Source organism: Pleurodeles waltl, chromosome 5, assembly GCF_031143425.1.
Source record: "Pleurodeles waltl isolate 20211129_DDA chromosome 5, aPleWal1.hap1.20221129, whole genome shotgun sequence".
NCBI classification, from domain to species: domain Eukaryota; kingdom Metazoa; phylum Chordata; class Amphibia; order Caudata; family Salamandridae; genus Pleurodeles; species Pleurodeles waltl.
In genome coordinates, this window is record NC_090444.1 from 123586373 (window position 1) to 123613801 (window position 27429).

Here is a 27429-nt window from a genome sequence, read left to right on the forward strand (position 1 = left end):
TTGGCGTAAATCCTTTCAATAGTTTTTGCGAAATGAAGGTACAGAAGTATTTGTATATATGGACAGTTGGGTTTAAGGAACTCGTGCAAGGACAACCTGAAAAAATAGAGCATTCTGATTCAAGGTTCAAAATTTATGTTTGTCACGCCATGGTTCCATCAAGAGCTCAAGAATGCATCGTAATTGGCTGGCCGCAACCTGAAGGAAAAGTTGCAGCCATGAGTGGTGGGAGCACTCAGGGATTGGGGACAGGGCTACTTCAGTGGCACAGGCCCTCCTGCCAACCCCATTCCTTGCACGAGGATGGACATCTTAATTTACGTTTAAAATAAATTAAAAAAAAGAAATTCACTGGAAAAAAACAAAGATTAAAGTGATGTTATAGTTAGAAATTTTTATAATATCCTACTTTACGTTTAAAAAAAGCTTAGATATTCACTTAAAAAGCAAAGGTTAAAGGGAAGTTATTGTTAGGTGAAATTGACAGCTAAAATGTAATGTTTCAAACTAACAAAGCACTGAAATTCACCAGTTCCAGTTATCTCAAGTAGCTATAACTTGTGCCCTCAGTAGGTATAACTTTCACCCTTGCCATGCACTGCTTGTACCCTCCCATATTACATCAGTCATGACATGTTCAGTAACTGCATTGATAACATCACTAATGACATCTGAAATTACCATTGATAACCGTGCTTGTGCTTTTTTTTTTTTAATTAACTAGTATTAAACTTCTTCTAATATCTTGTTGCAGCAAAAATATAACAGCTTTTTGATGTTTTAAATTTTGCACTAGGAGTTCTATTTTTATTCTTAATGTTTGCATACATGCTTAGTCTTCTTATGAAGAGGGTATGCACCAAGGATTTTAGAGATGAGTGAAAAAGGTGATGGTGTGTCCATTTTTTATATAGAATAAAGAACCCTCTGCCAACATAAGGATATTGCAAATCATCTCAGACTTCCATAACCTTAAGAAGGAACTCCGCATTCGGCTTTGTTCTTTTCTATGGGTATGGAACTCCTTGAAGACTTGCCATATCCTTACAATATACTGCTGGGGGTACTCCATCCCATATTTATCTAAGTATCTGTAAATGGGTTTTGTCATCATAATGGCAGGCATTAAACCTACAAAGCATTTTCTTTACCAAGACCCACTAGTATTATGCTTCAGTGGATTACCAAATTATACAGCACAGTTCTATAAATTATGCAGTAACAAAAGGCAAATCATGCTGCATTATTATTTTTGAATGTTTACATCTCCTTGAAAATTACAAAATACGTGACAAGTGTGGTAAATTCATAGTTATAAAGGAAAGAAGCAGCCACAGAATTGCATAGTTTAATTATTCATAGACATTGTTTTATCTGCAATGTTTTCATGAAAGGTCAATAAAACCTACAACTGAATATTCTAATAGCAGACAGTGCACATTTTTGGATGCTTCTTGAAGAGAGCAGCTTCAACAATCTCTCTCTTCTACAGGAAGAAGGTGTTTTTAAACCTCGCATCTCACACAACTTTTATCTGTCGGGTTGTGAAAGACCTTTTGCGAGCTATACCAATATTTTTCAATGGCCTTAGGGCCCGCCAACTGCTTCCATTAGTTATTTTTCTTGTCACTCTCATTTCCTAGCTTCTTATTTGCTGGCTTTCCCTCCTCCCTTAGAGCTTAGCCTTTACCATCCTTTGATTGGCTAACTTGTATCCTTCTAGTGCTCAGTGTTCAGAAACTACTTTTATCCTTTTCATTAAGCACTGCATGAGAGTGCGTGTGTTTTTTTAGCTCTCTCCCTACTGTGCTTCTCCCATGCCAGATACCTGCCACTGTGTAGCTCCTTGGCTTTTGTACTGCTCTAACTTTCATGTGCGTCTTGCCCACCAAATGCCTGCTGCACTCAGTGTTGCTCTCTCCCTTGTTTGTTGCTTTTCCTTACCTTTATCTCCTGTCTCCCATGTGGCTTTACTCTTTTTATCATCCTCCCTCGGTTCACTCCCCGTTGCTTCACACACCTGATACTCAACTGCACACCTTGCCGGACAGTCCTTTTAATTAATGTTTTCTAAACATTTATTAGTCGGGCGTGTTTGCTGCCAGCCTGCTCCACTTACTGGAGTACAGTTAAGAGCAATTGGCGCAGTTCATATGATTTTTTTTTTTATTTACTGTACCAAGTGGCGCCCTCACCTTACATTGTTAAATAGAATAACAACGAACCAATTAGTACATGCACACATGTGGCAAAGCATGCACATGTGTGCATCATCATGCATACACACGCCTAGTGAAGGACATGGGCCGCTAGCAGTGTAATGACGTGTACATTCTAGGCACATGTTACGTCATGAAGCACTTTTTGTTTTTCTTTTCTTTTGTGCAAGTGCTGCACATCATTGCCAAAAAGTAATTTGCTTTTTACTAATGCTGTAAACGATAGCCAGAAAATATTGGCAAAGCTGAAAGGTCCCAAAGGCGAGACCTATTGGCTTTTTCAATGCTTGTTTAAGCAGGCAAACCATTTTGCATTCTTAACTACGTAATTAAGCACTGGTCTCTTCTTTTTTTTTTTTTTTGCTTACTGCAGGCAACCAATCAGTATAGTCCAGTGTTTCGATTACTATTTGCCTTTATTATTTCCCTGATCGAAAGACAACTTTTACAAGTTAAACTTCCCTAAAATCAACACAAATAAATACATAGTGGACTACGTGTGTAATATGATGTTTTTGCCAAGTCACAATTCACGTGAAATTTACCAACCCTTTGCCTTCGACTTTATGGTGTCACCAGAACCTCTTGATGGCAGTAGTAGACCCTTATGTATCCTGCATTTTGCAGAGAGAGAGAATGAGTCTGGCAGATGGCACTATCTGGACCTCTTGGTGATTGCTTGGATGAGTGAATATTCCGTGCTGGCAGGAAGTGGCTGAGTTGGTGAGCGGATTGCGGAAACCAGTCCTCCTTCTGATTCTTATGGTGGCTTACCTTGTCCTCCTTCTAGGTCTCCCTTGATTTTATGAATCAGCCTTTAGGGCAGGAAATGTATTCATTCCTATGTTAAGAAAGTGTCTCGCGACCCATCTGGCTTTAGTACATCTTCTGTGGAGGTGACAGCACAGACTGCAACACTTCATCGCTTATCAGACTCATTAAATGAAGTGCCTTCTGCAAATTGTCTGTGGCGGTATCGGGCTCGGAGTCTGACACATGCGCCTATGCACATTTTTGTATCCGTTATATTTTTCAGCAATTTCTGCCGTGGCCTTCATTATGTTAATTTTGACTTTTGTAATTATCTTTCACAGGAGGGACAGCAGTGTTATAAAAGAAGAAATTAAAGCCTTCTTAGCCAATCGGAGAATTTCTCAAGCCGTTGTTGCACAGGTAACAGGTGAGAAAAGAGTTCCCTCCTTTTTCATAAGCTCTGCAGACTTTTCACTATTGTGTATCATCCTGCATCAAAGTGCAAATCTGTCAATTTAATCAAGACGATATGTGCCTTTTATTTAATATCCATGGTGTCTTGGGTCATGGAACTCTCTTTGAATCAGAAGTATGTTTTCGAGCTTATGCTTTAGCTGTTTTGAATTTGGCCCTGTTGAACCTGAAGCACTTTTTGTTGAACATTTACTATTGTTAAAGTCGGGTACCTACCAGACTTTATGCTTAGAGACAATAAAGTTCCTCCAAAATTCGGCCGATAATCATTAATTTAGTCGCAGTATGTCCAAACTCTGACTTTAGTTCCAGTGTCCCAGAAAATGGCGCAGTAAGTCCGCCTAAAGGATGAATATTCCGCCAGGTGTCCTTGATGCTGATATTTAGAAAGTGAAGTATTTTACTGCATGAAATCTTTAATAAAATTATTCAGTAATCCTTTTTGCGCACTTCTCTAAATATGGGAAGGTTTGCTAGGTCTTCAATTGTTGAGTACATGTTTCATCTAAGGGCGTATAGTCTGCACCATTTCCCAAAATGTAAATGAATTGTGCATTGAATTGTCCAAAGCTTGACGGATATGGCACTCTACCGCACTGTACACTGACCAGCCATCTTTCAGATTGTTTCTTCTGCAACGGAATGAGAATTATTTCTTGATTGCCCGAAAATATGAACTGTAATTGTATTTTTCATCTGGGGGATACCCTATGCCTCACTGTATTTTGCTGGACCCTCCCCAACTTGGGTTTTTTTTCCTGCTTTTGAGGCTAATTGCAGGCACTACTCCGCTCAGCATATTTATTACCCATGAAGGTTGTCAGTTAAAATGGAGGTGCCACCCTCCTTATATTGGTCCTGCATACTGTTGACGACCAACTACCCATTCAAAGTCTGAACAACACAAGAATCTAGGGTATGGATCCTTAATTTGGATCACGTCGTACCTCACCGACTTACCCCAGGTTGTTGAGTTTCCTTTTGCTGCTCAGCACAATTCACATCTTGGCTAAGTGACACTCAGAGCTCGTCCCCATTCTTTTTATTGTTTACCTGTCCCCACTCCTGGAGCTCATCGGTTTCTTCAGACTTACTTGTTACAACTACGTTAATGATTTCTAGTCATCGTAGAACTTGAAAAACCCTCTGAGATGGACACTTCTGAGCCCGCTCAGTGCGTTCGAGTATTAGACCATTCGATGCTACAAAATTGCTTGAATTTACAATGCTCAAAAAGGAAGGTATTCTAATGTGATTCATGGCAAAAATATGATCCCCACAACCACATGGCCTCTTTATCAGTCGGTTTGAGTGGACTATCCCCAACTATCTTGGTGGAAGTAAAAAATCCGGCTTTCCCTATATGGTCCCGGTTTCAACGGCCTTGCTCCTGTCACAACTAAACTATACCCTTGGATCTTAATCAGTAGACATCAGTGAACCCAAAATGGTGCTGTATGCAAACATATTCTGAAGTTTAGTAGAAGTGAGCACATTACTACAGTCATTAAGACCCTGCACTAGATAACAGATGTCATAGAATCACTTTCAAAGTTGTCTAAATACTTTACCTTGTGATACATGGAATCAAGACTAACTTCCTCCATCCAGATTGAAATTCTACAGTTAAAAGAGGAACCTGTGGCAATTGTGAAATTAAGAAATCTCAGATCAAGGTTTGGTTTGCTATCAGTAATGACTGCAAATGAAGTACATGTAGAACTAAAGTTTGAGACTCTCCCAAGAACTGCTGTGCATTTTAAATTTTTCCATTTGGTGTGCAAGATCATGATAAAGAAATACATTAAACCTGTTAGGTCTTAACAGGTTTCATAAAATTTAGACTAGAATTAATATACTTTCCAAAGTGGGTAAGTCCTGTCCTAGCTCAGTCTCTTTTCCACTTATTGTAAATACGTAGGTACAAGCTCTGAGGCATGGGCATCATTTTTTGTCTTTTTAACAGATTTCATTTTTTGTAACGTTTATACTTTTGGAGACTAAGCATCGGTCCCTCTTTTGGGAGTACAAAGCATCGCAATGTACACCGTGAGCAAGCGCATGTGTGAAGAACATTAATGTGCCATAAATTCAGTTACTTTAAAAGTTTTAAGTCAATAGCAAAAACAATCGAAATGACCAAGTTTTGCTTTGAGATTCCAAGAACCAAAGCTCATAATTGTTGTATTGATTCTTGGGTAAGGGGAATTTTGCAGTGCTTTTTCTCCCCTATTGTCCTGCCTGCCAAGGGAATATAAATCTTGGGTATTCCAATGCCAAGATGAATCTTATCACTCTTTCCTGCCTTCAATGTAGTTTGCCACTTAATAGCGGATCTTTGACGCTATTCCTGCCCATGTATGCTAATTAAATATGTTACTCATTACTACATAACAGCTACTGGGTAAATTTCTTAGCTATGAGTTTTGTAACCGAATTTAACTTGCTAAATATTGTGTAACCGATTCTTATACAAACCTAACACCGCTTCAATTTTTCATTTATACATTGCCCCTCTAGTCTGCATTATAAAAATTAACCAGAAATTAAATAAATTAGACTTAAAATAATAATACTTAATGCTAATACCCTTCATTTTGCTCTGGTAGAAATGCAAAGGTTGGGGCTGTCCGGGACATAGTGGGTGTCTGCTTGTAGAAATTCTGTCTGCGGTCTCTGCCTCTGTGCCAAATGTGTTCTTTCATTTTTTATAGTTGGGCATTTATAGAACAACACATACCCTAACCAGAGTATCTCTTGGCACTTCCAATAATAATATTTTTTATTTTATAAATTTAATTTCATTAACAGATCATTACTCCCCCACCTTTCTTATACCAATAAGCAGTCATTTGAGTGAAAGAGAGAGACAGCGGGCCTGATTACGAGTTTGTCGGTCCGACCACCAGACCGCCAATACGGCGATCTGGCAGCCTCCAGACCACTGTATTATGATGGTCTGGCTGTCAGACCGTTAATACGACATTGGGAAGGCTGCCGCATTATGATATTTTTGCCGGACTGACCAGCGGACACAGTGCGGCTGCATTGGCTTTGGCTCTCAGGGAGATCAGCCGAAGCTAGTGCCATTGCACAGACAGTGCCCCCAGAACCCTAGGAATGCGCACTGTCTGCCGTGGCAGACAGTGGTGCGCACTCCGAGGGTGCTGATAGGGGAGCCCCTGCACTGCCCATGCTATGAATATGGGCAGTGCAGGAGCCTCTCTGTGACCCCATCTGTGCCTTTCTGCCAGCCTTTTTACGACTGGAACCCCGCTGTGAAAAATCTAACGGAAAGGCAAGTCATGATCAGCAAGGCAGTGCCGACATCAGCACTACCATGTTTGATCATGGCGGTGGCAGCGCTCTCCTGGTGGTTGGACCGATAGGATCGCAATCTGGCAGTCAGACCACCAGGATTACAGCGGTCAGCCCACCACAATCTTCGGATCGCCAGACTCTTAATCGGGCCCAGAGTTTTCTGGGAAAAAGTATAGTTAAGGTTTGGTTAAGGTTGATGGGGGTTCAGTAGTGACTACAACTCAAAACCTAAACAGAAAATAAATGTCTTATGGTACTACCTTAACTTCCACTGCATGTCTGAGACGTTCTAAACTGATGTGAATCACTAAGTATGTCGATGAGAGTTAAAACGTTTTAATGCCTCAGTTACTAAGTGGAGGAAATGAGACCAGAATTGAATTCATACTTGTGAGGTTGTTTGTGTTGATAAATGTTGTTATTTTACAAAAGTGTATGGCATTCCGGATATTAGCCCTACATTTGATAGTGTGCTCATGATGTGTTCAGCTGCATTATTGAAATCCCTTTATATACCACTTTGTATTTTTGAGTAAGAGTTTTGTATGAAGGAAGTTCACATTTTTTGCATTGCAAACAATTTTTTGATCTCTGTGTTCGAGAACACTAAGAGTGATTAAAATAAATTGTGGTGTTGAGCAGCATCACATTCACAACTGTGCCATCATTTGGCAGTTAAAGGTGTTAGATTTTTTATTTTAAGTTTATTTTCTAATGTAACTACAATACAATCATATTTATCGACAATGAGTTTACAAGCTAGCTGGACTGAATTCTTAAAAGAGCACACGTGGACAGACATGGACTGAGGAATGGAATAGAGTCACAAAAGAAGAAGTAGGCTTGTATTATGAGATCAAAACAGACATGACATTGTAGTAAACCTAGAGGCAGCATTAGAAGCTAAATTCTGGAAAAGTGATTATTTGAATCAATCTGCTCAAGCGGATCGATTTGGATAATATACATTTCTGCCACCCAGTTCTGTTCTAAAACTGGATAACTTACTTATCCTACAGTGAATGCCTCCAATGCATTTACACTGGTTGTTTGATTGTGTTCCTTATTGTGTTCTGTATTACATGCATTCATATATATTTTTCATGATTGATTTTCAGGTATCAGTCAGAGCCGAATATCCCATTGGCTGTTGCAGCAGGGGTCAGACTTGAGTGAGCAAAAGAAGAGAGCGTTTTACCGATGGTACCAACTTGAGAAAACAAATCCTGGTAAAAAACATAAGTGCATATTCTCTTGTATAATTTTGTGCAAAGAAACCTCTATATTATGGCTGAAATTTTTTAAGTTCACTCACTATTGTACCAAATGTGCTAATTCATAAGGACACACATTAAGAAATCAGATCTTTGTTGTATGTCATTTTAGTACCACTCTTTGATATAACTGATGAATTCCTTATTGTTTTTTACCCATTTTATTTTGTTGTGTACATTATGGTTCTAAGTTTTTTTTATTGTAATGTAGAAATATCGGCATTAGTCACTGAGATTGGTCATCGAGATCCAGAGCCATGTTACTTTTTAAGTATTCACATGAGATTAGTTTGAATGCAATTCATTCAAAAGGGAGACATTTAAATAAGCGAGTGGTTAACAGAAAGATCTGGACCGTCCTTGGACAGTGTTGGCATCCATGATTGTCTTTTGATTTTTTTCACCTCTGCCACTTATGATTTTGCGTCCTATATATTTGGCTTTTGAGTAACCTGGGTTTTGGACTTTGGCTTTTTAAAGTAACGTGGTTGGATCACCTTTGCTTGATAAATCAATGGTTAGCCATTGTTCTTACTTTAATTTAATGTAGGAGAAAATGCTACTAAAAAAATGAATGCAGCAAAATACTACGCATAGAATTACAATTATATACGTAATTGCAGCTAATTGTGTTGCGAGTTTCACAATAAAAAATTCTGTGGAATTTGCTCCACACCAAAGTGCAAAGCAAGCCATGCGTTAGATTAGGGCAGTCGCATTACGGCAGGAAAGCCTCATGATAGTTGAATGCCCCAGAGAAAAGATTGAGGGGGTCATTCTAACTCTGGCGGTCCAAGACCGCCAGGGCTAGAATGACAGGGGCACCGCCAACAGGCTGGCGGTGCCCCGCTGGGCATTCTGACCGCGGCGGTTCTGCCGCGGTCAGAAGTGGAAAACTGGCGGTCTCCCGCCGGTTTTCCGCTGCCCAAATGAATCCTCCATGGCGGCGCAGCATGCTGCGCCGCCATGGAGGATTCTGACACCCCATACCGCCATCCTGTTCCTGGCGGTTCTCCCAGATAATGTAATGTGGCTGGGAAGATTGCTTGAATCGAAGAGGCCAGAAGGCCCACTATTCTGGCAATGTTCCTCAATGAAATCACCTGAGAGGACAGAGCAGCTCTCAATTCTCTCTTGATTCTTCGAATTTTCTGAGATGGGAGAATCAGAAGAGAGCGGATGGAGTCTATCTTGAATCCCAAGAAATCTATCACCTGGGAGGGATTCAATAATGGCTTCTGCACATTGATAAGGAAACCCAACTCCTGCATAAAACTGATGGTCCATTCCAGATGAATCAAGAGCGTTTGAGGGCTCTGAGCCATCAGAAGAATGTCGTCCAGATAAATTATCAATCTGACTCCCTTGGTTCTCAGCCATTCCATCACTGTCCTCAACAGTTTTGTGAAGCACCAAGGGGCTGATGAGAGGCCGAAAGGAAGCGCATTGAATTCTAGACAGTGTCCCTTCCATAAAAATTGTAGGAACCTCCTGTGAGGGGGAAAGATGGGGACCGAAAGGTAAGGGTCTTTCAGATCGAGACGAACCATCCAGTCTCCCTCTAGAAGAATGTCCCGTAGCAAGTGGATTCCTTCCATCTTAAAGTGTCTGTATAATATTCAGTAGTTGAATTCCTTTAGATTCAAAACTAGACGATGACCTCCGCCCTTTTTGTCGACGACAAAGATGGGACTGAGGAAGCCTGATGGATGAGGAGTAGCAAAACTCACTGCTCCTTTGTGTAATAATGCCTGAACCTCTGTGTCTATAAAAGTCTGGTCTGCGAGGGAAAAATACATTAGTGTTGGAGGGGAGAGTTGAACAGGGGTCTATAGGAACTCTAGATGGAACCCTAAAACCGTTTGTAGAATCCAGGGATCCCCTGAAATCCTTTTCCAATTTTCCAGGAATAAAGCCACTCTACACCCAAGACGTACTTAAGAATAATGAATAATGCTCACCGGAGTAACTGGATTCTTGAATCGCTCCCTGTTGACCCCTGCGGGGTCCTCTTCTATATCTGGGGCGGCCCCCTCGATTGCGAGTGGGGTAGAAGGTGGTATCCGATTGGTCGGAGTACCAATTTCCTCTTCCTCTATGGTAGTGATATTGAGAGCTTTGAAAGGATCCTCGGCCGGGCATACGCCCTCCAAAACGTCCGGCCCTGGCAAAAAGGTTTCTTTTGAACACTTTAAGCGACATTTGCACTTTATCTAGAGATGAGAATGTGGAACAAAATTTAGCCAACTCCTTAATGAAGGATGAACCGAACAGGAGGCCATCAGCCGATGGGCCCGCTTCAGAAGTTGCCAGGTCTGTTAATTTAGGATCAATTCTAATGAGGATTGATTTACGTTGTTCTGACGAAATTGCGCAATTTGCATTGCCCAAAAGGCACAGTGACCTCTGGGCCCAACCAATCAGGACATCATTGTTCACTGGGGCACACGACTCTTTGGCAAGAAAAGCCATGTCTAGGATCTTAGTCATGGGGCCTGTGACATCAAGTACTTTATCTTGGCAGATCCGCCAGGACCTGTCTAATCCTTTATTGGGGTCTTTGCCAAACTTTTTCATAAAGGTGACCATGGTGGGGTCGATGTCAGGGGTGTCCGTCACCTTCTCTTCAACATCTGGTCTAGGACATTCCGCTCTAAGGCGAGAACGGACTTCCTTGTCAAAACTCCTCCTGATATTGTCGTGGACGTACTGTGCCACTTCTGCTGATGGGACCCAATTGGAGGCTCTAGGATGATATGATTTCTGTTGGATCGAAATCCAGAGTTTTACGGGTGGATGCTTCTTTCCTGGGTTTTTTATTGGGGACCGGAGACTCCGGTTCGTCTGAATCACTGGAGTTGGTGTCCGAATCAGAAGAGGACTGGGAGAATACCACATCCTTAGAGGAACTATAATTATGTTCAGTGGAATGTTTCTTAAACAACTTATTAAATGCATCTGTATGTAAACCATAAACCGTGTCTTCGTTTCCTTCTAAATTCTTGGTTTTGGATTTACATTTTGATTTTCTCTCATTAGAAGAGGACTGTTGTTCACTAAGCCAACCCTGGGATATGGCGTAGTCAACGAGTTGCCCTGAAAAGGGTCCTAGAGCTCTTACCAGGGCGTCATTTACAGATTGTTGGACCCTATTATCAGGGGCTTCCACCAAGTTTACTTCAAGTTGATTGCCCAACTCTTCAGGGTAATACCCTGTTTCATTTTCACTCCACTGAGCCTTCGGAAGGTGGGAGTAGCTTTAGTAAGCAGAACAAATGAGGGGGAGTGCAAACCCCTGACAGGCAAAGTAATCCCAATTAAAGTGTGGAGGGAGCAGCCTGTGATTAGCACTCTAGGCGAAGCCTCATAAATTGTTACAACCCAAGTTCTTTGATTTTAAATAAACTGGGCGTCAGGGAGCATGAAAATCAATACTGGACCACTTGAGCAGGGCTTACTGGCACTCCTCGTGTCTGCAAATGAGCCGATCCATCAAAGTGAAAGTGATGGGACCGGTTTGTAATGCGCGCGCGAGCGTTTAAATAAAAAGCCTTGTAGTAAGCTCCCGCTCCACAGGGTTATAATGCAAACGGCACGGAGCGTAATCTGTGAGCGCGGAAAGCGCTGAACTAAACGGGTCACAGCGAGCGAAATCGCATCGCTACCCACAAACTATAAATACAGATGAAACAATCAACATTCACATACAAATATAGGAGAGAATGAAAAACGTCACTTATCTGCTGCGGAGCAGCAATGAAAGAGGTAGTTACGTTGGGGGTCAACACATTTATGGACAGAGGGCATGGGAGGTGATTGGACCATGTGATAACAGGCTTATGCGTCATGGGGAATGTAGTAAATGTTTTTTCTTTAATCTGATTGGCTGCTGCATTTGGATCAGTAAAGAAGGAGATAGCATAATCGGAGCCCCCGGTCCTGAAATAGAATTGTTTTTTGATACAAACATTGGTAAAACCCTCCAGACCATCAAAATATATAGAGAGACCATGAAATGTCTCAGATCCTTTCAGCAAAGAAATATCTACTTCAAACGAGCTAGAAGTAGTAGTCAGAAGTACCGAAATACATACCCCAAGTATAACCAAAAGGGAAACCCTAATTCCATGTTTTATGGTGAACTTCTGTGTGCAGAGACATTCATGTTACCAGCTTGAGCATATAGGAAAGGAACCTTGAAATCCAAGATAATTGCTTACCTAGGTCTGTCCATATTTGACCTGTTTGTACAATGTTTCTAGACTTCTACTTTTTTCCCTTCAGCAAAAACACATTTACCATGCTTAAATCATACTGTTACTTATGTGAGTATCAGCATGCTAGTGTTCAGATTTCTGACATCATAGAAACTGCGATTCTGTTGTGCTGATTCTCTTTTTCCTAATACTTTTCTTCTCTCTAGGAGTTCAATAACGTATGTGCTTCTTTTCAATGCTAGAATATATATTTTTTTTACAAACCTTCAGATTTACTGGAGATTATAAGCTTGCACTTGAGTGAGAAACCCCCGTACTCTGACCCCTTCCTTTGCCGCCCATCCATCAAGTTTCATTTTTTACCTGCCTGCCCCATAGCTTTCCCTTCTTTGCCCTTTTTGCAGGATCATGTTTTCTGCCTTCAAAAGCCACAATTTTCCTTTCGCTGTTGGAAGAACTCTCACCTATTCAGGCACAAGGAAATCATCACCCCCTACTCTCTGCTCATTGCTCTTGCCTCTATCCAGTTGCCTTGCTTTCAGATAACTTTATTTTTTTCTATGCCATAACGTTGTGAATGTAGTATGGAAGTTCTAAACCACAAAAAGGGCCTCACCGTGACATTTGGACCGCTGCAACTGTGGCGGTCAGGCCGCAAATGGGGCGGTCCAACCGCCACATTACAACCCTGGCGGCCCGACTCACCATGAACATTTTTCCTGATGGAGTGACGGCAGTATGAGTTGTATTCAGCTAGGGTGGCACTGAACTCTGCTCCACCTGGCTGATTGCAACTCACCTCACAGCCAGCCTTTAAATGGTGGTCATTCTGCCATGGGAAGGCTGTTGGTAAGGGTGTGCTTGGGGACACAGGGGGCCCCTGCACTGCCCATAGCATGGGCATGGGCAGTGCAGGGGTCCCCTCCCTAGCACCCTCCAAATGCGCACAGTCTGCATTGCAGACAGTTTGCGTTTAGAGGGTGCGGTGCGCTACGATATTAGCCTCGGCTCCCTTAAAGGCGCTGAGGCCAATATTGTAGCACTGTTCACACCGGTCAGCCCGACAGAAACATGTATTACAATGTTCCTGCTGGTCAGCCTGGTGGGAACATTTTAATACGCTCGGGGGGGTGTTGGGGTATGGCACTGCGAGTTTAGCGGTCCTGCGGTGGGACTGCCAAACTCATAATTAGGCCCTAAGACTTAATTTTAAGCCTCTTCCATGCCAAGCCTACTGACTGACTTCCCAGGTTTGAATCTCAATACCTAACCTTCCTGGTGGTACTTGGCATTGAAACAGCCTTATCAATTTATAGCTGTAACTACTGTCCATTAGAAGTAACCTGAAAGGAGATGTTATGCACCTGCAGTTCCAGGAAGTGCCTCTCAAATATGGAACTTCTAGGCCACCCATTACAAGGCAGTCTTGATGTCCCACTTAATTCTATGCTGAGGTGCAGTTGATATCAGGAGGCTTGTAGGTCAGGATATTGTAGCAAAAATATTTTCTGACATAAATATCATTTTCATCATCCAAATACATTTGGTAGGGGTTTCATTTATCTTCATCAAGAAATTGTAAACCACGCTTTCTGAAGTAACACAATGTGACACCAAGCAAATCTCCAGCATTATTGTCTGCAATACAAATGAAGGGTTTAGACCGAATACTTTTTTCCAAGATCCTAGCCGGAGGTGATTTTAGGGTAGTTATTCCATCAACTTTTATTAACAAGCCTTATAGTATTTAGGTATTGCTTTGGATAGGTGCATATTTGCTCTGGAAAGGGTACTCCAGTGTATGCTAAATTAAAACTGCAAAACCTTTTTAAGATAGTCTTCATCAACCCAATTTATTTTGCCCAGTGAAGATCGTCTCGAAATCATTCATACTACTTCCAATTTTGCACACAACATATCACTGACCATTTTCAAATCAAACCTTAGCACTTTTTATTTACCTTCATGTTGAGCATATTTACAACACAGTAATGTTCTAGTCCTTTGTGATTTCATTGGTGACCTATTGTTGATGGGTGTAAATAACCTAATCATCTCTGTACATCAGTATGTACATAGCTTAGGGCATCACATATATGGCTAGTGCATAAGTCACAGGTGGAATGTAGGTGAGTGCTATAATGTTGAAATGTTCCTAGGCTTCAATAATGCCCCTCCAGGTGAGAAGCCACACTTTACAAATACTGAATGATTGATTGGTAAACTCTGTATTTATACTGAACTTTCCCGTTGGTTGCCAGCATTATTATTCTTCTCTAATCTCAGGTTTTTTGACCCTGGTAAATATTTATTTTGGTATGTTACATTTACGTTGTTATTGAACAGCAAGACATTCCCTCTCAGATATCAGTAACTACTCTATTTTATTTTTTTCCTTTTCTCGTTGCACATCTCTCCCCTGTCATACTCATCCTCTATCCCTCCACTATCTGAACCAGGGACACCACCTATTGAGTGAAAATAGTGGTTGGTTTTATTTCAAAAGTTATGTCGAAGTGTTGGAAGATGAATGTAGTCCGTCAAGTGATATTTGATTGAGAGAATTTAAATATTTACCATGTAAATCTGATTAATTTAAGTCAAAAGGAGCGTGAAACTATTGACTATTATGTGGCAGTATCGAGAGTGATGGCCGTTACATGTGAGTTTACATATGAACAAGTTTTATGCAAAATTAGTATTGTATCCTAGGGTGATAAACATGATAATCATAAAATAAAAAAGCATGATTCAAAATGTGATGCAAATGTGCAAGAGAGGAGGAAAGAATGCAGTAACAGCTCCTACAGTCCAAGGGCCTGAGTTAGAGTTTTGCGTATGGAGTGTACTCCGTCAGAATAGACAACCCTCTGCATTGAGAGGACCCACGGTGACAGAGGTTCCGGTTAATTTATGACATTACTAGTACTGTCAACCATGACAGAAGGCAGTCAAATGTTTCAAAGGATTTCTTGCTTTTCATAAACAAACTCCTAAAGTGTGAGTTTGTTTTGGAAAAATAAAAATTAATGACCGTCACTCCTTGGGTGTTTGCTTCTAGGGTGTGGTGGCATTATTGCTTTATCCTGTTCCTTAGCACCAGGCTTCTCCTGACAGATACCAAAAAAGCATTTACTTTCCCCCCCTAAATAGGGCAGAAAGTGAGAAGTCCTTCCTCCAATGGCCCCTACTCCATCGGGCTGTTGGAGGAAGGATTCCACTGACAGAGACATAAAGGTCTGTATTAACAAAATACTTCCTGTGTGCCATTTGTGACGAAGTAACCTGTCTGCCAAACTCTAAATGAAGTCCTTAGTCATTTAGCTAATGTGAAACAATAGCCTGACAATTGACAAGATGTATAGCTATTGTAAACGGAAAGAGGATTTTAGAAGAGTATGTGGTAATGTTGTGTAGCTGATGCTGGGGATGTAAAAATATATGATAATTAAATAGTGCTTTGTGGGAGTGATGATGGTTCTCAAAAGAACCTCTGTTGCATTTTATTGGTCAGTGGAGTGACTATTGAAATGACGGTGGGTGTATAGACACTATAGAAGCAAAATGGGAGTTTTCGGGCAAATTTAGAATTTAAAAAAGGAGGACCTGAGGTAGAATGTATGTGTACAATGTAAGTGGCTACTACGAAAATTGAGACAATCTTGTGAGACAATCTTGGAGTGACAGCACAATGAAGATATGAGGATATGGCTAAACTCCAGACCTGATCCCCTTATGTATGTTATCTGAAAAGGAAATTCCAAGGATAATTGGTCTTTAGGTCTGTAAAATGAGTTCCAGTATGTGTTGAAAAATTAACTGGCGAAGTTCCAAGGTTTTAAACACAAAATTATTCTTAAACAAAAAACAGTCCCTGTAAGGCATCTTATGACGAGCATACCTTTGAAGTACTACTAAAACTAAACTATATTTTACAACACCTGTTAAAAAATGACAAAAAACAATTCAAAGTTCAACCTAGCTGTCACCAGTGGTAGTTTCATTGAAAAGTTCACACCAATTAAGATTCTGTACAGACTTCTGATGTTTAAACAAAGCTACATGGATAGACAGTTTTGCCAATATTTCTACTATTGATTTTACTAGTGCCGATCATCAAATTGCATTGTATGAAATTTTAAATATTTCACTGTGTTTATAACACCACAGTGGGCATATCAATACAAAAGAATGTCATTTGTTAAGGCTTATGCTGTTCTTTTTTTTCACAAAGACTAACGAATAAAGTTCTGGATTATTAAGAAGTGGTGAAGGCCTTCTAGGATGAAGTGTTGGTTGTGGAAAACCAGATTGGAGCATGATCCCTAATTAAGGAACGTCCTGGCAGTGTTTTAAAATGTAAATTGAACTATTTGATTTGATAGATGCAAATTTGATAGAGTATCAAGGGCACAATATTTCTGTAAATTAGATTTACCCCAAAAATGATCATGTTAACGCAATTGTCAAGGCACATGAACCATTTTTAAAAGAGTAGTTGTCATTATTTTTGGTGTTGTAAGACCGTTATGTACGTTTATAGAAAACTTTGCATAAAATGGAACTGTTATATGTAAAGAACAGAGGAAATGAGGAAATGTTTTGAATTAATCATACAAGAAATTGTGCATGTTTCATGCCTAAACCCATTTTGCTTAGAAAACAATGTGTGATAGCAGTGCATGCAAGTAGTTCTAGTTTAGGTGTAGTGCTAATGCTAGGTAATATCTTATGTGTTTGCAGGCCTTGCTTCCCACTTAAAGGAATTACCCAATATTTTAACAAAACCCTTGACATACACTTGGTTAGCAGAACATTGTACAATGTATGATTGCGGCACAAAGTTTGATATTAGAACTGACAACAAACCATTAGGGAATATGTTAGCACCTAAGTGGTTGACTGCATGACTGACAGGGTTTACATCTAAATTACAAGCATATCATAACTGTATTGAACATGTGCCTGGTTTGTTAAATAGGGCAGGCAGATGGATTGTCAAGTTTACATTCATTAAACAACACCTGTTTAACTCAATGGGGGCGAGGAATATGAGGTTGAATTCACACGTGCAGATGTGCTTCAGAAGGTGTTGAAAAATTTGGTAAGAACGTACAGACAAAAAATAAGCAATTTCAAAAAACAGAAAAGAAGCTAAAACTTTGCAAAGCTATATGGTGGAAAACTTTCTGTACTCTGTTGAATGAATTGTAATTGAAGAAAATGGAGAATGTGTCACTTAGGATGTAAGTTTCAATTGCATTCTGGGTTTTTACAGCGTTGACTGGGATGGTAGTTCTGTCAAAACTGGGAATTCTGCCTAGACTGGTGTATTATTTTCAAGTTATGCTTGCTCTAATTCCTGAAGACGGGCTTCAGAGGTTGGGCATTATAGTGCACATGCTATACCATCATACATGCTATCATAGAGCTGTCCTTCTTTATGGGAAGTAAGAGGGCTGAGGGCCCCTGACTTTCGTAGGTACTGTGATGCCGCAGCATATTGTGTTGTTGGTGCTGAGTGAAGGGCCTGACTTACCAGCAAGGATGATAGCAGAGCGTGGGGCCCCCATCAGCGCACCTTGTAAGCTTCTACTGGTCCCTAGCTGCAGAACCTGTCATTTGAGCTTGTGAAGATGTTGGAGATGATCTCACTTCAGATATATAGGTTGTCAAGTGACAGAATTGGACGTTTTCATGAAAACTGCTGTAGTGCAGTAGAATTTTTACACTGTTCCAAAGAAAAATAGACAAAGCAAATAGACACAGGGTAACCCTTGTGTTAGAAGCAAGAGCCCTCACACATCCAATTGGATGTCATGCTTCATCATTGGGCATGCTCCTCGTCAGACCGGCGCTGCAATGTCTGACAGGCCCCCCATGAAGAGGGCTCTTTGCCAGAGACCTCAATTAACAGTCAATTAGACTCCGGTCACTTACTCCAACAAACTGCACGTCAGGCTAGTCTGGTAAAAAGGGGGGTCGCCAGTCCCAATTTAAGAATACGGCTCCCTAGGAATACACTTTCCAGGAGACAGGTGCAATTGTAATGTGCAACCAGTCCTTCACCGAGGACCTACCCCGGGGCAGTGTTCCTGTAAAAGGTGAAGTGTAAGTGATCGGAGTCTAGTTGACTGTTAATTTAGACACACTGAGGTCTGTGTATTATTGCAAAGGAGAAGTTTTTGTTTGTTGTTGGTCCTGATGAAGCGTCGTTGGTTCGTTCTGGACCCCTGAGACGCAAAACATGTTGACCCATTGTTAGAGGGTGTAAGGTAGTGTCCTTCCCCTTCCACTTTTGAGAGAGTGATTGAGCATTATCTCTACTTACACTATTCCACATGCTTTTTTAATCTTGGCCAATACCCTTTGTTGATCTAAAAAATCGCCATGAAGGGGGCTCTTTGCCTGAGATCTTTTTCCAAAGTCTCTGTGCCGTGAAAAGAGGTATAGCGGACAATGCCGACCTACAAGCACAATATGGATAGGAGAGCAAAGTAAGGATAAAATTGGCTCGACACCTAGCACTTCATCATGAATGTTTTAGATCAACAAAGGGTATTGGCCAAGATTAAAAAAGCACTGCCCCGGGGTAGGTCCTCGGTGAAGGACTGGTTGCACATTACAATTGCACCTGTCTCCTAGAAAGTGTATTCCTAGGGAGCCGTATTCTTAAATTGGGACTGGCGACCCCCCTTTTTACCAGACTAGCCTGACGTGCAGTTTGTTGGAGTAAGTGACCGGAGTCTAATTGACTGTTAATTGAGGTCTCTGGCAAAGAGCCCTCTTCATGGGGGGCCTGTCAGACATTGCAGCGCCGGTCTGACGAGGAGCATGCCCAATGATGAAGCATGACATCCAATTGGATGTGTGAGGGCTCTTGCTTCCAACATAAGGGTTACCCTGTGTATGTTTGCTTTGTGTCTATTTTTCTTTGGAACAGTGTACCTTTTTTCATGTAGACTATCCCTGGGAGGCTGTACACTGGACCATTAATCACCCTGTCCCCGTTTGTGTAATGCATTTTTAAAGGAGCCTGGGATGGGGTGCTGTTGCCTACAGTGGCTGCTGTCAGGTCATTATCGTCTGAGTTCTCAGCTCTTCTACTGGAGTCTGTAGCAATGCATGCAGGAACCAGGAGAAAGATGATTCCCTACTTCACCTAACTAGCAGTATGGGCATACTGAAGATAATAACTACATGGAGTAATTAAGGTAGTAAGAAAATTGAGGGCAATGAGTAAGGAAGGTTGTATAGATACAGTTCTACACCCCGAGACACAGTTGCACACAAAGGTTCTTTTTCTCTCTGTCTCTCTCTTTCTCTCTCCTGGAATGCTTGCTTTAACTGTACGAAGCTTCAATGTGTGTTCTTGTTGCTCACTTTTATTGCTCAGTGCTATCAATAAAATGAAAGCTGAAGTGGAGGCAGATGCATGCCTCTCTGGCCAATTTTCTGCATACGATTGGGTCCTGTCCTAGTATTAAAAAAGTTTAAATGAAGGGATTGTCCCTCACTGGTGAAGAGGTGTGTCTTTAGCTGCAATTCCGGGTCCGGAAAAGGGTAAGAAAAAGGTCAAAAGATATTGCTGTGAGTTCAGTCTTACAATTGGCAGGTATTAAATGAAAGGCAGTTACGTCTTCTGGCAGCTCCATGTGAGAGTATCACCAGATGAGATGAGCAAAAGACACATTCAACCTATTTTAGAATGAAAACACACAGGAGATGACTGGTAATCTCATCAGATGAAAGGTTGTCTTGAGTGCCTGATGGGGCTTCAGGATTAATTGTGTCCATACTGTATAAATTACACTGATGTTGCATTCACTCAGGAAGTGTCTTCAGAACCTATTGATCTTGTGAGCATTACGATCATTTGTTGGCATCAATGTAAGCAACAAAATATTGTGTTTCATTTAACAGCTGGATGCGTCCATAATGCAAAGACCAGACATTGATATTGTTACTGTGATTGTTTCAGGTTTTGTAACATGGGAGCTGCTGTTACATTTTTGCAGTGTCTAAATTTAATATAGTGTTGAATTATTTTCTGGTTTCGGTTAAGGGAGAGAGAGGGATAGTAAGTTGGGCTATGTTCCTTCTGATTACATTTGTGCAAAGAAACCAATGCATATATATATTTTTTTAAATAAAAAATAATATTCTCCTTTACTATATCTTCCTCATCTGAAGAATTTCAGGACTTTGTGCCTAAAGATTACCTTCAAGAAACCTTGGTTAAGCCTCCAATTTTCACTCAATTCACATGCAGAGAGTAATTTCAATCTACGCTTGTTGATTACTGTTTTGCTTTTGAAATGTAAACAAAATACTGGGTTACATAGTACTGAAATATTTGGTATGTTTAAAAAGTCTCCTCTGTGCTAACTATTACTCTGTACATAAGCTTGGTACATAAGCTTTTCACATTGTGACATGGAAAGCATGGACGTATTATGCAACTGTATGTTGTTCTAGCTGCTCCTTCTAAATCAAGTTGTTTCAACATTGAACAGTTTGTATAAATAATAAACATCAATCAGAACATTATAAAATATGAGTTGTCACTAACTGGAATAGCACTGTTTCAGTGTAGTAATGCCATGTAGTGGCATCTGATCAACTTCTAGAATCCACTACATTAAAATATCCACGAGGCAGACTTCTGTCTAGAGTGGCAGGTTGGGCGGAAAACAAAGGCTTCCAATGCTACCCAAAGTGATTGCCAGTGGTTGAGACTATTTGGAAGCATTTCACCCATTACCTTTTGTTTGTGTTCGTTTATTCACTAGTCTAACAGCCTAATGTGAAATCTATCATTTACCCTACACCTAACACTAGTCCATACCCTGACTCTAGTTAACCTAACAATCCCCCAGGCGCTTAAAATTATCCTCGTATCTCCTTCATGGTGTTGTCAGAAGTGGTATTCTCAGTAATTATAATTTTATATATAGTGGCAACTAAACCAGGGTACTGTAGTGGATTCCTAGTAGTGAGGTTGTACTAAAATACTCCTAACAGCATTGTCGCGCATATATTTTCGCATGCAGTAAGCAGGTTACTGGTTCTAGTTAGTGACTTTCTAGTTGCAAACTATTGTGCTTTATCTTAATCCATTTGGGTTGTTTTAAGTGCATCAAGATGCATACTTCCATTAATGCAGTAAATTGTTAAATAAAAGGTTTAGAGCATGCTGCCCCAGTGACAACAGACCAGCTTGTTATCTTATTGCCACTTTGTCATTTATTGTTACTATTATTAGAGAAAAGGGAAGACCAGGCAGAAAGTCACTATTCATTTTTATTTTTAGGAGCTACACTAAGCATGCGGCCTGCCCCCATACCAATAGAGGATCCTGAATGGAGGCAAACACCACCTCCAGTCACTGCTACCTCTGGCACTTTCCGGTTACGGCGAGGCAGTCGGTTTACCTGGAGAAAGGAGTGCTTGGCTGTAATGGAAAGGTATCTCTCATCAGTTAAAATCTATGTGTAGTCTGCATGATCTTTATGATGCGTATCTGTATATATTTTACTGCAAAATAACATTTTTATAAACCCTAAAAGCCTTCAAATGTCACCAAAATTTTGAAAACTATTTCAGTAGTAATGCCCTGTAATGGCAGCACAAGGTGTATTTGCTCCTCCAAAAAAGATCAACACTAGATCAATCTGTGTCAAAGGAAATATTTTCTCACATTATATTTCCATATTCCATTTATTTAATTGCAATTCTTTCATCCCTAGAAATGTGTTTATTCTGTGCATTCCTTCAGTAGTAGCAATGAAATACTAACAGAATATGCTGTGGGCTTAATAGGATCACACCACTGTGTCAACTCTGTTTGTGGACTTCCTGTGCTTTGTCTGGTGTAGCAGATAAAAGGAAAGGAGATTTTGGAGTGCCTTGGAGTAGATGAGGGGATCCTAGTTATGTCCTCTGGCTTTAACATATAATCAGTGATTTAATTGTTTCATAATGTTGCCTTGGATTTAACAAAGGGAACACACCCTTAAATATTTAAAAGATATTGACAGCAGGCATTGCCACATGATTAGATATGAAACAGGTGAGCAGGTAACTGACTTATTGCTGACATCTTGGACATGTATTTTCAGAAATGTTATAGCTCTTGATTAGCTTCTGATAGGGAAGATCTGCTTGCATTTGTTTCTAAATGTAAGACCCAAAAACTGAAAGTTGATCTTAGGATGATATTGGAGGAGGATACGTTAGGGTGGGGTTAGTACCACATTAAAACAGTTGCAGGCAGGGAATTAGTCTGGACCTATTGGCCTACCAATAGGCTTCCATAATAAATGTACAGAATTTGTAGTTACATACGAAGGGCATGTCTACCAGTATACCCGAGAAAGGCATCTATAGTCTTAATTGATGGAGAAGGACGGACAAAGGATAAATGTTCATTTACGGCCAATGTTCTTTTTAAATGGCAAAGCAATAACTCAAGCTAAAATCCTGGTAAATTGTCAGACCCCAATAATTGATAAATAAATCAATGCATCCAGTCAATCTGGATTTATGTCCTTGAGATCATCCAGACATAACATGTGGAGTCTGCATAATATTATATAACTTTCTAGATGGTTAGATGAGCCTTTCGCACTGGCATTCATGGATGCCGACAAAGCATTCAACTGAGCTGAATGGCCTTTCATGTTTTTTAGATTGGAAAGCATACAGTTTGTACACTAGTTTTTGTCCCTTGTAAGACGACTGTATGACTCCCAAGTGGCCAGAGTGGGAGTTCGGTGGTACTCAATTGAAGAAGTTCTCTTTAAGAAGAGAGAATAGACAGTTTTGCCTTCTTTGTCCACACCATTTGTTTGCAAGTAAAGACCCCTTATCTGAATGTATACACATGGATTGTCTAAGAAGGGTTGGAAATGGTCTTACTGATCGGATGAGCAAATCTCCCTTTTATGCAGAAATCCTTCTATGTATATTCGTGCCCTGGAAACCTCCCTAGATAGTCTGAAATCAATATTTCAAGTATAGGAAAGGTTTACTTTATTTAGTGTCAATTGGACATAATCTTTACTCTTCTTTTCAATGTGGAAGTGAGCATGTGAGTTGCCCATTTCCCTCAAAATTGAGCACACACATTTCAGGTATTTGCTGTTTAGATCTCATTGGACCCTGTAACATTTTATGATGATAATACAGACCCCATGCTGCAGGATTATGATGTTAAAAATATTGCACTGGAATGCTTTTTTCACCACTGAGCACTTCTTCCTTTTATTCCTGAAATTCTTTTGTATATTACAGAACAAACTATAGCAGAGTTGAGATCTGATGACCTTGTAAGATCTTTACTATGGAATGATGTCTCCAAAATTACTGTACCAACACTCTATAGAACCATTCTGATGGAGGGATAGCACTTCCAAACATTAGCAAACCTCGTGAAGTAGTGCATCTGAATGGCCATATATGGGTGGGTATTCATCGTACAAAATGAGACAGTCTTCTGAATTGTAACAGTTGTCACAACCATTTATGGTGATCAGCTTACAGATCAGCAAAGTGCAATTGTCATAATTACATGGATATTTTTCGCAAAGCTCTCCTCTCACATTTAGGGTTTGACAAGTTGTGCAAATTTGACACATGCTGTCTGTACAGTTCGAACAGTAATCTGAGTAAGTCCGAACAGTAATCGGAGTAAATCCAACAAGCAAGAAATCCCTCAGTAAAGTCCCCATGATGAGTTAGATTTATCTTACGTTCGTATTCTGTTCGCTAATGGAAATCATCCGGACATCAGAGCCCAATCCCAGGCAAGAAGTGTACACTGGGAAATATTGCCACAATAGGGTCGGTTGTAATGGGATGGGAAGCACCTTAGCCTTTGTTCTGAGCGTGTGTGGGTCAGAGTCGACAAGTTGTAGGTTTGTATGTGTGCATTATTATAGGATTGCGTTTGATCATCTTGCTTAACATACTCAGTGACCAAAGTTTGGAATACACTTTCTAAAGAGATAGACTGGAAAGACAAACGTATTTGAAACACCATTATGGTTGAGACTAAGATGAGGTTTTTGTTTATCTTAACCCTTTCGCTGTTAGGCCCTCCCCCACCCAGTGCTGAGCCCTTTTTTGGCTATTTGGGGTACTCTGCACTTAGTCATCCATACCTTTTTGTGCACATAAGCTATCCATGCCAAATGTGTTTCCTTTTTTCAGCATCCTGGGTATTCTAAAGGTGCCCAGGGTTTGTGGATTCCCCTGGAGGGGTCTGAGAAAATAGGCAAAATAAAGCAACATTTCAATGTTTTTCTTTTTTTTTTAGAAAAATAGGGGAAAAAGTGCTTCAGGTAAAAATGTCTGTTTTTTCCCTAAAAATGGCATCCACAAATGGTTTTCTGTACTCAAGTCACCATCTTCCCAGCTTTCAGGAACATGCAGAGCTGAATAAAAAAACACATTTTGTATCACCGTTTTAGGATTTTCTAAGAGATAGCCTATTTTCCCTATTTTTTGTGCTCTCAACCTGCTTCCAGTTTGTGGTGGAAACCAGTGTGAAACTCATGGGTGAGCCTTAAAAACTATAGATTCCTGAAAAGTAGACACAATTCTGAATTTAGCAAGGGGTCAAATGCATAGATCCCTTAAGGTTTCCCCAGGAAATAACTGTTGAAAGAAAGAAATATTGAAAATGACTAGGAGCTCTAGATTTTGGACCCTAGCTCACCCTTCACTTAGGGAAAGCTAGCCAACCTGTACATTTTTGATAAATAGACACCTAGGGGTATCCAGCGTTGGCTTGCATTGCTCTCACCACATTTGTTTTACCCAGAATCCCCTGTAAACCTCAAACATTGACTATAAAAACAGTGCCCTCACATTTCTGTGATGGAAAGTTCTGGAATCTGAGGGGAGCCACAAACTTCCTTCCATGCAGCATTCCCCAAAACCTCCTGATTAAAAACTGGTACCTCACTTGTGTGGATAGGCTTAGTGCCCGCAACAGGGAACGACCCAAGATGCAACATGGACTCAGCGCATTTTTCCGCTGAAAACTGACCCTCTTTTTCTGATGTGGGTTGCTCTAGATTTTGGACCCCAGGTCAGCTGGCACCTAGGGAAACCTAGCCAACCTGTAAATTTTTGAAAACCAGACACTTAACGAAATCCAGGGAGTTGACTAGTGTGGATCTCATTAGGTTTTTTTTGTTGTTGTTTTTTTTTTACCCACAGTGCCCTGCAAACCTCAAACTTTGCCTGAAATCACACATTTTCATTACATTTCTGTGATGGAAATTTCTGGAATCTGCAGGACACACAAGCGGAGCAGAGTTTTTATCAGCACATGAGCAATGCTAGGTGGTAGGAATTTTGTGTGTTCCTGCGGATTTTAGAAGTTTCCTTTACAGAAATGTAGGGAAAATGCGTGACTTAAGGCAAAATTGGAAGTTTGCAAGTCATTGTGGGTAAGAAAATGGTACAGGGTGCATGTGAAGCACACCACCCTGGAGCCCCCTAATGTCTAATTTTCAGACGTGTCTGGGTCTGGTAGGTTTTTCCAGGTGGCAGCCTACACAAGCCCACAAAGAGCAGAAGTTCACCATTGTAAGTGGGGACAATATTGGGAGTTAGCCAAGCTCTCCTGGCCCATATGTAAAATCAACACTCAAGAGACAAATGTCCTCTTCTTGGAATTGGGATGGGGTGCTTTAGTTCGCAGGGGGGCAGAAAGACTGTTGCCCCCTTCAGTTGTGGTGGGGGCAAAACCATTCCCATAGTGGTGGGTGCCCCCACAACTCTATTTCTTTTCAATTTCCTGACATCTAGTGGTCTGTCTGCCCCTTGGGGGCTGTATCGGGGGTAATTACCCCATTTGCCTCCCAGGGGGGCAGAAATACTTTGTCCTAATTTATTTGGAGTGGGCTCTGGCCATGACCCCAACTCTCTTTTAAAAAAATAATAATAATAATAATAAAATCTTCCTTGGTGTCTAGAGGGCTTTCTGCCCCTTGGGGGTGGGGGAGATGGGAGGTAATAATCCCCATCTGCTCCCCAGGGGGCAGAAGGACTGTACCCATTTTTAGACTTTCTTTAAAAAAAACATAATTCCTGCTTCCTAGTAGGCTTTCTGATCCCCTGGTGGGGGAGGGGTAAATTGGGGGATATTGCCCACATCTGCCCCACAAGGGGGACAGAAAGACCGTATGCATTTTTTAGGGGTGGGGCATCGACATGCCCATAGTGGACAGCCTCACCCCTATTCTAAGGGAAGAAAAATAATCCCGGTGCCTAGTGTACTTTCTGCCCTCCTGTGGAGGGGGGGAGGGCGGATTGGGGGCTATTGTCTTCATCTGCCCCCCAGGGGCGCAGAGAGGCTGTCTTGGGCCATAAAAATAAAGTAGCAAAAGCCCTTACCCAAGGGGCTCTCCCTGGTGCCTAGTGGGTGGATCCCTGCTTGGGGATCGCCCTCCTACAGCAGTCCTCAAGCAGGGATCCACTAGTGAAGGGTATCATTGGAAAGGGGAGGTTCTTCACAGGGTTGTTGCAAAGGTGGCATTGGTCACTGGAGATAGGTCAGTGGACTGAGACCATTTCATGATAGTCAGCATTGACTAGGAATGTACGAGGCATACCTGCTAATCTTCAGTTTGGTCTTAAGAGTATCAATCAATCAATCAATCATTGTATGTGTAAAGCGCACTACTTACCCACGAGGGTCTCAAGGCGGTGGGGGGTGAGGAGGTGGGTGCTGCTACTGCTCGAAGAGCCAGGTCTTGAGGTGTCTTCTGAAGGTGAGCAGGTCTTGGATCTGTCTTAGGTTGGTCGGGAGGGTGTTCCAGGTCTTGGCGGCAAGGTAGGAGAAGGATCTGCCGCCGGAGGACTTTCGTTGGATGCGAGGGACGACGGCGACGGCGAGGTTGGCGGAGCGGAGCTGTCGGGTGGGGGTGTAGAAGCTGAGTCTGTTGTTCAGGTATACTGGCCCAGCGTTGTGGAGTGCTTTGTGTGCGTGGGTGAGGAGCTTGAAGGTGATCCTCTTGTCGACGGGGAGCCAGTGAAGGTTTCTTAGGTGGGGGGTGATGTGGTTGCGGCGGGGCACGTTGAGGATTAGTCGGGCAGAGGCGTTTTGGAGGCGTTGCAGGTGCTTGGTTGGGATACCTGCGTAGAGTACGTTGCCGT

General features: G+C 41.3%; 1 protein-coding gene across 11 annotated transcripts in view; it reads left to right on the forward strand.

The window, feature by feature from the left end:
- The window catches only part of HMBOX1 (homeobox containing 1), a 394167-nt gene that overhangs the window by 238029 nt on the left and 128709 nt on the right, over positions 1-27429 (forward strand). For all 11 annotated transcript variants that reach the window (XM_069233792.1, XM_069233788.1, XM_069233791.1 and 8 more), the window contains 3 exons: positions 3314-3399; positions 7886-7996; positions 21572-21725. In XM_069233792.1, the coding sequence (XP_069089893.1) occupies positions 3314-3399; positions 7886-7996; positions 21572-21725 (351 nt within the window). The remainder of the gene's footprint in view (positions 1-3313; positions 3400-7885; positions 7997-21571; positions 21726-27429) is intronic.